Genomic DNA, 12,251 nt, shown 5'->3' on the forward strand with positions numbered 1-12,251 from the left:
CTGACTCCCGACAGACAGAAGCAGCTGAGCTTTACTAAGCACATAGTTGTACATGATGTTATGGTAAGTTATATACTCTGTGCTTCCCTGGTTATAAACATTGCATGTTTTTGTTCTGCACTCTGCCATTATATACTCAGCACAATTACTGTATTTCTGATGCACAGAACACTGAAGAGGTAAGATCTTGAACTGCAGAAGTTAACATGACTCTGATGACTCACTTTAATGAAGCACAGAGAATCATTCTGAGAAGTGGCAAGGTTAACTATATAATAATTTTAGTCATTAAATTCCAGTGTTCTTAAAGCCAAGTCTCATTATTACTGTAAACCATAATTAATCCCTTTCCCCCAAAACACACCTTGATAGCTACCTTTTAAAAATTCAGGAGAGGTCTTCCTTTAAAAATGGCTTTGTATTGCTTCAGTGTCTTTCACATACGTGCTTACTTGAGAATTAATCTGATTTTTGTACCTGCCTGTCCAGTAGAAATGGTCTAGCCAGAGTCCAGATGCATTCTTTCAGGCTTATGTGTACTAACAGCAAGAACTGAATAATTAGATTTACTTGCAAGTCTGCTGGCAATGCACAAGCCAGAACAGAATTAATCTCGCTATTCCTTAGCTGTATGGACCACAGTGCTAAAAATTAGTAAGAAAATCTTATTTGTGTTAGTAAATGAAATATATCTGTTTTCCTGAGCAAGACAACACTTACACATTTTTAGCATTAACTGGTTGACTGCTTAGCCTTAGCAGCCCAACACTCCATTTACAAGGACTTCTGAAGAATTACCAGCATGCCGCCCTTGCAGACTAGGATTAAAAGCCAAAATGGAAACAAGTCCCCACAAACAATAATCAGTATGATTGGTTTTAAACTCCTTTTCAGAGGCTATCTTCAAACCCTGCAGAAACAGGGAAGAATAGGCGAAACTGCCTTGCCAGGGAATCATGGATTCTCTCTGTACAAGCTATTAGAAAGCCTGCATGTTGGTTGTCTTCCATTTCTTAGTTTCCCCAACTACACAGTAGGAACAGTAACATTTACCTACCATGGTGAGAATGGTTCTGTTCTAACAACTAAATGTTAGAACAAGTTCTTGGTGTATGTAAACAAAATTATAACTATGGACTGAAATTCATAAATGCTGCTTTTTAATTTATATATATACAGCACTTACTGTATCGTAATACTAAATTTTATCTATTTCTAAAAATATACCAGTAAGTATACAAAGATGTATACTTAGTGTAAAATACATTAAAGTTTGTGTTCATATGCAAGGTGAAAGTCCTTGCAAATAGTAGCAAATTACTTTGCTGGTTTTGTATTACCTAAGCTTACTCACTTGATTTTTTTCAAATGTGCAACTTCAATGCAGTATAAAAAATAACATTATATTACCACATTTTTCACTACTCTAAAAATTCAGGTACGTTTTGTGATTGAATTAAAAAGCTCCAAACATATGTGTATATATATGAAGTACAGCAAAAGAAAACTGTATAAAAGAAGAAATAGTCCAAAGATACGGTAAACATTTCTCTTGCTGAAGACTACATACAGCAGCAGAAACATGACCAAGTGCATCAACGAATAGTTAACTGAACAAAAGAAATGTAATTCCTCATTTTTCAGCTTGGATTTGAGATTTTTGTCTAACTGTCATTGTGAAAAGCTAAGTTCATCTGCTGCCTGCAGTTCTTTCTTACATCTTTCACTGTCCTTACCACAGTGCCTCAGATGGCAGAGTCCTTGTACCTACTCATGTTGGGTTTTGGATTTGCTTGTTTTACTGTATCAATATTATGCAGCTATTCTATTTTAAAAAACCCCAGTCCTAGCCCATTTTGGGAAAAGCTATCACTTATTACAGCAATTAGTAATATTAAATATGGATGAAAAAACATACAAAATATTCAACTAATATTAATGTTACTTAACCTATTGTTAGATGATATTTTGACAGAAATGTTTCATGAGCTTTTTGCCATACTGCTACTTTACTCCCTGTTACTTCTCACCCAAATATTGGCTCCAGAAAGGTCTCATGTAGTTCTACAGTATTAAATATATTAAATTCAATAGAAGTTTTTGAGTAGACAATGCATCTGAGCATATAACCAGAATTTTAATCTTTCTTCCTTCTAGAAACAGCAGCAGAAAAGCAGACTTGCTGGTACATAGATGGTATCTAGTCTGCTTATCTACTCAGTGTTATTAAGTCTAGAACCCAAGACAGATTGTCAGCTTTTATTAAGACCCATTTTTATTGCCACTTCATGAGACTCTGAGTTTCCAAAAGATAGGATGATAACTGAAATGAAAAGCTTTTCATACATTTGTAATCTCTCTACAAATACTGGAATTTTTGTGCAATAAAGTTGATTTCTAATCTCATATCCTGAGACTCACAAAGGACATACACCTACCTGGGCGTCTGTGTTAGTCCCATGAATACCATCATCAGAACCAAATGTCCTTTTGCAGTCTTCTAGCCACTGCAAAATAAATATAAACAAGATAGAACATCTGAAACTGAAGATTGTGCTAAAACTGCTTAAGACATTAAGAAATTATGGTATGAAATCAATTGTTTACCAATGTTGTTTGCAGTGATGATATCCACTGTGATATATCACTTTGTAGCTTGTATTCCTGTAGCCTTCATACACTTCAGCATAAATACTAAGACTTGACTGAATTGATACTGTTACAGGAAAATGTATGAGAGGATGGAAGCAGAAACATCCCTCTCTTTACTTTCTGCACAAGGTTTACACCAATGTGATTTATCAGCCTTTAAAATATAGCGCTAATTCACATTAGAGAATAAGTCTGTTACATTTCTTGGGACTACCTGAGAAACAGAAGGAAATAGAGCTCTCCTGTGTAAGTAGATGTAAGTGCAGGTTTACAGGATGGAATGAAAAAAACCAAATTCTCCAGTGGGAGTTTAGCATCACCTCCAGTTCATACAAGCCAAGGAGATGAAGTATTCTTGCATTACACAATGCAAACCTGCAGCTTCCATTCAGGGCTGCATTTTAACACAGTTCCTATACCAGATGAGAAATATATTAATTTCAGTGGGCAGTCTCTTTTTCTACCTTCAACCAACCATGCAAATTTCTCAAAAAAGAACCTCCATGTGTACTGGCATTCACATGAATATCTGTGTTACTATAAAGCATTTATAGAATCAAATATGGGTTTTTTTGACAATACAACCTGATTACCCCTTTGATACAGGGCCCAGCAAATTTTTCTGTACACTGCAAACAACTGCAAGCATGGGTATTACTGAAATAGGAATGCATCACGTTGAGATAAAATGCATAATATCATCTGAAATTTAAGAATAGGCTCTATACATTCAAGGAAGAATCATTTAGCATACTGCATGTGTTAGGTATCTTGAATCTCAAGAAGGAATCTTGGTGACCTTTTTCTAACCTTTGTCTGATGCAAGAAAAAGAAAAATGTGATTTCCCATCTGCTCAATTTAATAAAGGTTACTTAGTGAATTAACTAGGCCTGTGTGCTCATCAAGAGGAGAAATGGAATTCTCTGAACATCGCAGTGTCAGTTTCAATTAGTGACATGGATACCAACATCCACAGCAAATCTCATTTTTCTTTTTATCAGACAGCCTCCATCGGGAATGATGGAATAGGTTTGCACTGCAACAAACAGCATCAGCAATTAGGAAGCTAGTACTTCTTTTCACACACTGCCCTTTTAAGATCTCTTTTTAAATCTTAAAACCAGTCTGAATAAAGGGTGTGCCTAGAATACTGTGTGTATAAGCTTGTATTTTCTATTACATTTATCTGATTCAGTCTTTGTCCCTAATACACACATGAAGTCCAAGCAGTCCCCTTGCAAGAAAATTGAACAATAGCTTAAAAAAGGTGACAAAATGAATTTGTGCAGAATTTTTACAGAATATATGTTTAGCATGGTAGAAGGATCTATTGTTTTTCATTAGGAATAGTGTGACAGAATAATCTTCTTAGAGTGTTTGCTTTGTATCAGTTCATGTTTTCTCCATGTATCTCCTACAAAGTGTTGATGAAAACATAACAGAGTGAAGTCTGGGATTGGTCATAGCACAGGTTGGTTTGCCAGATTAACCCTAAACAGACATGCTAAACAGTCTATACCATAGTTATCTTTCTGTCTTATCTTAGTGCATAGGTAAGAGATTCAAGCAAGCCCAAGCCTTTTACTTTTTCAACCTGATTCATGTGAATGCTTGGACACCACACTGAGCACTGAGAGTGACAAACATAATCTATTAGGATAAAGTTTAAACAACAATTTTTCATTAAAGAAATTAACATGCAGATTCTTCCAGTCGTTGAACCAGACTAACACGCAAATTACATTTATTTATATATCTGTAAATTTTTATTTACTTTATTATATGATAGCCCAACCACTTAATTTGGTCATTTTTCTGTGTGTTTCTATGAAAAAAGCAAGGGTCTGCATTAAGTTGATTAAGGATTTTGCCTTAATACTTTCAGATTTAATAGGATACATAGCACAGCTGTGTGTAACAACAGAAATTCAGATTTTACTTGAGAAAGTCTTGCTCAATCACTCCCTATACTCTGTTTTAGAGGACAGAGTAAGAAAACAATAAAACATATATCTAAGACGTAGCTTAGAAGATGCTTAGTTTACATTTAATATAAAATACACCTTAGAAAAAGAGGGCCAACGGCTAAAGAAATACTTATAAAATGTTTTAGGAAAATAAATTGAGACTACTTCTAAATTAACATGCTCAATAATCACTTAAATAATGCACTAAATTGTCTAAATGATGTGCCATCAAGAGTCAGAGATGACTGGTCAAAGCTAAAAGTTTCTTCCTTCTCAGTATTGCTTCTTTTTATTTATAAATGATTAAATAAATAAAAAAAAACCAACCCTGCCAAAATGCTCTCAGTTGTTTCAGAACAATTCCTTTAACCCTGTGAACCTTCTTCCTGCTCCAGTCACTCACAAATCTGTGGCAAAAGACAGGCTGACCACAGAAACATGTTACTGGACTCCCTTTTTGACAGAAAAAACAACTCCTTCACTATGATATAATGACAGAGGCCATCAAACTGATACTCATATTTGTTTACCTAATAAAATAAAATACAAAGAAGTTCTTAATATCCAGCATGGATTTATGTCAATATGAAACTTGACCGTGCAAAATTAGATAATAATATCTTTAGTGAACTCATGGCCATCTGAAAGGGATGTAATTTTAATTTGTTATACTTTGACAAATCAACCACACAATACCATTGGTTATTGCTGTGATGAACTAGGCTAAATGGGGAATTGATGTAGAATTCCTCCATGTTTGGGTAGTCATCATTCTAATTACACACACACAGAGTCCTTTTTTCCCCTGTCACAAATCTTCCTGTCTGACCATGGAGCAAATCAGTTACACCCCCTGTGCCTCAGGGCTGCTCTCTAAAAGGAGGAATGAAATACATAATGCTCTCCTAGGAGTGCTGATAGCATTATGTATTGGAGATTGCCAGACATGAAATATTACATCGAGTAAAATAATCTAAGTCATTAGATGAGCACTTTGTTTCTGATTAAGCCTACATGGCAAAATGTAGCTCATTATATTATATCAAATAAATTGTTATTACCACAGAGCTGGGCAAACAAATGTAGCAACTCTTTGCAGAAATGCTGGTCTGGATCCTGCCGAGAGTTTATCTACATTAACAGTGCTGTGTGGCATACTTCAGCATTGGTTTCAAGGAAACCACATTTCTTTTGAGATCTTTTCCACAAAAAAATGCATGTCTGGTCTATTCAACAGATGAGCTGTCAGCAGTCTTTGTAAGGCAAAGGCCATAATTTCCTAATAAACTCAGCATGATCAAGAAACATGGAGCCATTTGTGCTGCAAAATACAGCTCTGCCAAGGCATCATGCTTTGAATTCTGTTCTGTTTTGTGTCACTCAGACTTCCCTACACTGACATTGTCATGGCCTCACAGGCTGCTGAGAGCAGTAAAATTCAGCATGTTCCATTTTCCTAAGAATCATCATCTCTACAACAAAAATCCCATATATTCTCTCTCTCCCTTTATTTGCAAAATTGATGGTAGATCTGTGTTTCCTTTTGGCTCCCGAAATACAAATCTTTCCCGTGTTACTTTTCTGAAGTTAGTATCTTACTTTCTGAACTTCACATAGAGGTTCACAAAACCAAATATAGAGACCCTTACTACAGAAATTTTCAACTTCTAAACTGCATTTCTTTGGAAAAAGGATATAACCACTAACATATACCTTGAAAACTAAACTGCATTATTCTCATTAATCAATGAGATCCACCTGTGAGGTGAGCCCTAGATTTACATGTTTCTGTGTGACAAGCTGTATAACCCCCATTACTATCAGTGGATATTCAGTCACCAAAAAGAAGTCTAAAGAATTATTCAGCTAAATAAGTCAGTATCTGTATTAGGATAAATGTGTTGCTTTCTCGATTCCTTTTAATATATTGACCTGCTCCTGGAATACTGGGTGTTAATGCACTTGGAATTCCATAAAGATAGTTATCTGTAAATGTCTTAATCTGGAGGTGAATTGCTAGTCCAATAAAATAAACAGAATATAAATTAAAAACCCCCCATTATTTATTGATATTTATGTTTGAAATACTTGAATATTTTTAAAAGAGGACTTTTAAATTAGGAATGTGCTTTTCCCACTGTTAGTGGATTTGTGCAGTGTTATATATTAAAAATCAATTTCAGAAATGTGTGCAACAAAAATGAATTACACATAAGAAAAAAACCCCTCAGGTTCAGATTATACACATGGAATAGTAGCAAGAAAAGGAAACAGGATTTTATTTCAGAAGTGTTTTCCCAAAGTTTACCTTTAGATGCCTCTGATGAGACATAAGGACCTGCAACATTTTCTTAATGAGTAGGTTCTAATATTTTTGTTTTGAGATGTTAGAGACTCACCTGTTCTGCTGCCTCTCTTTTGACATTATAGGTATCCAAGTGTTCTTGGAGCTCTAGAACACTGAACTTCAACGTTTCTAGCAGGCCACAAGACAGTAGCTGGAAGATAAAAGCAATCAAACTCTGTATCATGGAACATCTGACAATAACCCATACAGCCTAATATCTAAATTACGATATACAGAATCCCACATTCACGTTTGGAGAAACAAACAAATTAGAATTAGCTGGGCACATCACTTGTGACACCTTTAAGTGAATTAACACAAGTAGCTCTACCATTTCAATGAGTGGACAGTTTTGATTCCAAAATAAGTTGTTTTGATTCTAAAATAAGAACTAGTACCTAGTTAACATGTGAAAGAGAGATTTCAAAGCAATTTTTATATCTTTTATTATGATGAATAATGTTTGATACGCACATACCACTAGAGTAAATAGAACAGCCTGTAGAAGGAAGGAAAGATTTTCTGGATTGCTCCTGTAGCAACCTGAGGAGTATCCACTGAGGGTTACTCGCCCTCCTCAATATAAAAACTGTACCAGCAGCAAAGGCTTCTGCAGTCTTTAGGAAACAGGACTTCATCAAAGCAGGAACCACTGGATATTTGAAGAATTTTCTACTGTTAATGACTGCTTCTTTAAACATGGTTTCAGAATCTCTTTTTCCCTCAGGGACTGCTACCTCAACTTTCTTCCATACCATTTCTCCCTGTAGTTTTATTTTGACTTTAGTATTTTTATTAGTCCTTCTCCTGACACTTCCTGTAATAAACATCTCTAACACGATGCTTCCTCCCTCACACTGGTCAGTCCTTGCACACATTAAGAGCTCTGTACTTTATCAGTGAGAATTAATCTGACATGCAAGTTCATTTAATTTTCATTATTTAGAAAGATTTCTTTACACAGTATTTCTCAATGTAAGAACACTAATATGTGCATGTCCATGTACACACAAGTATTTGTGTACTACATTTATTTATATCCTTTTTATATTTTTGTTTGTATAGGTTTGCTTTTTTATTTTAAAATACACATGGTGTTTTAGTTAGGCACTAGTGTAACTTTTCTTATGGCTTCTTATCTTAAAGAAATTTATTTTTTTGATAAATTTCTAGTGCTTTAAAGTGGCATAAGTAGAAACAAAAAACATTACAGGTGGTTCCCTTGAAATGCACTATCTGTATCATGCTTTTTTTGTTCTCATAGCTTTCCCTTAGTAGCAAGGGAAAAAAAGTAGGTCAGGAGAAGTGTCTCACAGTGGGCATCAAGGCCAAAGATCCATCTACTGCAGCCCTGCAGCTGACAATGTCTAATGGCAGTTGTTTAGAGAAGGGCAAACGTGGTGATCCACCTGCCCCAGACAGCTTTCTTAGCCTCTGTCAATGTGTTGTTCTGCATATTGAAAGTATCTGTCCAGGGCTACCTCTTCCATGAATTTCCTTAGCGGCTTTTTGAAAACATGAACAGACACCATAAAAAGTGACAGCATTTCACAGTTTGATTATGTATCACATGAAGGACTTTGGTACTGTATATTTTGTCAGTCACTGCTAGCTTAATTTGATCACCCTTAACATCAATTAAAACAAAAATAAAATAATTTCTATCACTTGTCCATGATAAAACATCTGTGGACAGATTTATCTTCTAAAAATCCTAGCCTACATACTCATATCTTACATGTACATATTTCATCATACTTGTGATCTTTCTTTTCCATCCTTGTGATCTTTTCCAGTGCTACTACCTTTGCTCTGAGAGCAGGGGACCAAAACTGCCCCCAAAATTCAGGATGTAGGTATACTGGGAATATGTGCATTAACTCAGTGATGTTTCCTGTTTTGCTGTCTCCTTTCTTGACAGTTCTAGCACAGGGATTTTTTTGACTGCTGCTGAACATTGAGCTGACTTCTTGGATTAGTATTTATTATAACCAGGATTTCAACTTGCATGGCAACAAATAATCCAAAGTCTTCTCGTTGTGTATTTGTAACAAGAATGTTCTTTTTATGCATCACTGAATATATACAAAAAAACAATATAACATAAAAGTTGCTGCTAGATACGTAGTCTTCCTTTTCTTACCTGTGCAGAGAACATAGAATAATAAATATGAACAAGCAGGGTAAGTAAAGAGTAGTAAGGGAATTGAAGCGATATCTACTATCAGTGAGTTTCCTTACCATTCACTGTTACAGCTGGAGCCTGTTTCTTGAGAAAATGCATTTCTCATTTGTGGTTTCCAGTGTTTATGATACATAGTGGCCATTTAAGATTTTAATTCCCCTCTGATTTCAAATATTCTGATCTGATACCTTCAGAATTCTGATTTCTTTTTTTCCACATACTAAAACATCATTTTTTGTGTTATGTGAAATGTTTAAGGAGACAGATATTTCAACGTGCAGGTCTGAGATTCTTAACGTGCAAGTTTGAGATTCTTACCGTTTCTGCATCCACAAAGACTGTTGGACATTCTGAACACAACATCATCACTTCCAGAGAACTTTTAAACTTGGTTCCAATGCGCTGTAGACTTTCACCAAGAAAGCTGACTGAATCATTTGTTATAGATACAAACTTTCTTTGAATGGTCTAGAAGTCAAATCAGAAAAACATTTATCTTACATTGCGTTTTACTACTCTTCTGGCTTTTTAGGTAAGAATTTCAGAGCCAATTTCCATCCCGACAAATTTCTATCACATTATATTTTTTCATTAAATGAGAAACGAGTATGTAAATTTCTCCACATATTTAAGTAAAATTAGCTCTAGAAAATGCAATATATCAATAAAACCAGACAGTATCTATAAAGAAAATTACTCTTTCCACATCTAGGCCTCTGGCCTCAGTATAAGTGGATGAATACTTGCCTTTATGCAGTAGATAGTTCGATTTATTTTCACGTGTTTGTGTTTGCAGAAAGAGTTTTGTCAGTATGTGACCTGCATAGCACAATCTGCATCCAAAAGTGCCACCTGCAGGATTTCCACCTTCTTCAAAAATCAGTCCTGAGTTTATCATGTCTGATTATGCAGACAGCCTAATCTAACACTGCACTCTGCTATGTACTATTTCATTAATCCTGGAAATTACACGTAGAATAAAACTATATAAAGATTATAAAGACAGCTGCAAAGTTAAATACAGGAAGAAGGAGCCAGAACCCAAAATGGGAAGATCCAGTCAAATAAGGCCTCCTGAGTATCATTCGATCATTTTAACCTTCCCTCCTCTGTGCCCAGTAACAACTCCTCAGGAATATCTTCTGCCATGCTTTGAACCCTGGCTTGCTATTGTGCAGAACATCCAACTTTCCAGCTGTTAAGCCAAGTTTCATCTTTCTTCCTAGCTCCCTCTTTAGTGAACACAAGAGAATATGGACTTTCATTTTACCACCTTCAGGAAATGAATGAATGTGTGAAAACCAACTACAGCAAAGCTGTGGTGTAATAGAGAGAAACCAAATCCCTGATGTCTGGATGAAGCAAAATGATAAAAATCTACAACTTGTAATAGAAATTTCATGGCACTGTGGCCATGAAATGAGTTCAACATAAAATGGAAAATGGGTATAGATATGCAAAAAAACTCCATGGGAAAGGCAGAGTATGAATTCTTCACATCTAAGTTACTGCCCATACACATGCGACAAAATGTATGCTAGTGTGGGTCTTTCACAGAGAAATTTATTATGATATGCTAAACAGCAAGCAAAATTAATATTAGAGATACTAGAAAGGACTGGAGCCATAAGGTCTTGTCCTGAATATTCTCTTAGCTCATTTGGCATGTTGCCTATACATAAAATGAATTAATTATACTTATTCTACCCCACAGGAATTTGCAGGGAAGCATTACTTTTAAAATGTAAAAACTCATCCCCTACATACAGGGAGGAGGGAGCCAGAAAAATTAAGCCATAGGCATTTTGTGTTGGACAACAGATCTGTGGGGTAAATATAGTTCAAGAGAGGGATTTGAAACATCCAGCTCCAGTGGATCTCCTGGTATTTCAATTACCTCTCTGCAGAAAGAAACTCTTTTCTCAAAAGACAGATGCAAGATAAATTCATTAATGTTTGTCATGCTGTGATCCCATAATAATGATTCCCACCAAAAAAACCCCAAAAAAACAGGAGAAAGAAATTAATTCTGTAATCATCAGAGAACCTGTGTGTTGTTCAGAAAATAAATGAAGGGACACAGCCTGAACTAAGTGCTTGCAAGAAACACTGAAGTGGGTTTTTTGAGCTTTTCTCAATTTTTGTTTATTTTCTGAACAAGTTAACTCTTAGGCAATCAATACAGCAGATATCCTAAGGAAAAATAGTGCATGACAATGTAACATTCCTTTAGCAATGTGTTTTTCTGGTCTGCTTTTGATTTGCTTTCTGAAGCTTCTTGCTACCAGAATCTTGTGGCTTTTGCAGTTTCAAGGGGGAGAATAGCTTTAGAAGTAAAGGATTTCAGATGAGCAATCACACATGGAGACTTCACTGACCTGAAACAATCTTGAGAAGACATGAAATGTGTAGACAGCACAAGATCCATCTGTGTCTGACAGCATTTGATTGACGTGGCAGCGCCAGGCTTGCTCCTCATCATCGTACGCCACTGGCTGGAAAGCTGCCAGTATGGCAGAGAGGAACGGAGATGGAGGAGGGGAAGTTTGCACTTCTGGGAAACCATCCTGCTCTTCTTCATCTTGGCTACAAACAACAAACAACAGAATTTACCTCCTCAGCAAACCTTCTAGGAAAAAAGCACCTTCATTTTGGCAAGAAGGAAAAAAATAAGAATTTTGAATTCAGAATAGCTTTCTGTAAAATAAATAACAGATCAACTAAGGTAACTATGAACCAAGAAAAGAGTAAACAATCAAAAACTTTTCCTACTGCAATATATTAAACGTTGCTTATACTCTCCAAAATTTCCTACCTTTACATGTCAGTTCTACACAGAACCACAGACAAAGAGCTACCTGGAGGTTATATACAGGTATATGCAGCACTGTATGTACAGATGCCACTTAGAAACAGGCGTTTTTCTTGCCCCCAATAACTGAAGTAACATCCTGTTCTTCAAATTTTTATTGATCTGAACAGATGGTCCACCAATATCTGTAATAGGTTTTAGTCTTCCTTAAGGGAAGCACAAGAGCTTATTTAGCAATGTAACAGTGCTTTATAACTGTCTTAACCAACATAAGCAATCGGAGATAG

At 35.7% G+C, this 12,251-nt stretch overlaps 1 protein-coding gene across 13 annotated transcripts in view; it reads right to left on the bottom strand.

Moving 5' to 3' along the window:
- Window positions 1-12,251, bottom strand: part of FRYL (FRY like transcription coactivator) — a 186,651-nt gene that overhangs the window by 5,510 nt on the left and 168,890 nt on the right. For all 13 annotated transcript variants that reach the window (XM_063401905.1, XM_063401906.1, XM_063401899.1 and 10 more), the window contains 4 exons: window positions 11,531-11,738; window positions 9,471-9,620; window positions 7,020-7,118; window positions 2,439-2,507 (listed from right to left, as the gene is read on the bottom strand). In XM_063401905.1, coding sequence (XP_063257975.1) covers window positions 2,439-2,507; window positions 7,020-7,118; window positions 9,471-9,620; window positions 11,531-11,738 — 526 coding nt within the window. The remainder of the gene's footprint in view (window positions 1-2,438; window positions 2,508-7,019; window positions 7,119-9,470; window positions 9,621-11,530; window positions 11,739-12,251) is intronic.

Source organism: Prinia subflava, chromosome 7, assembly GCF_021018805.1.
Source record: "Prinia subflava isolate CZ2003 ecotype Zambia chromosome 7, Cam_Psub_1.2, whole genome shotgun sequence".
Lineage (NCBI taxonomy): Eukaryota > Metazoa > Chordata > Aves > Passeriformes > Cisticolidae > Prinia > Prinia subflava.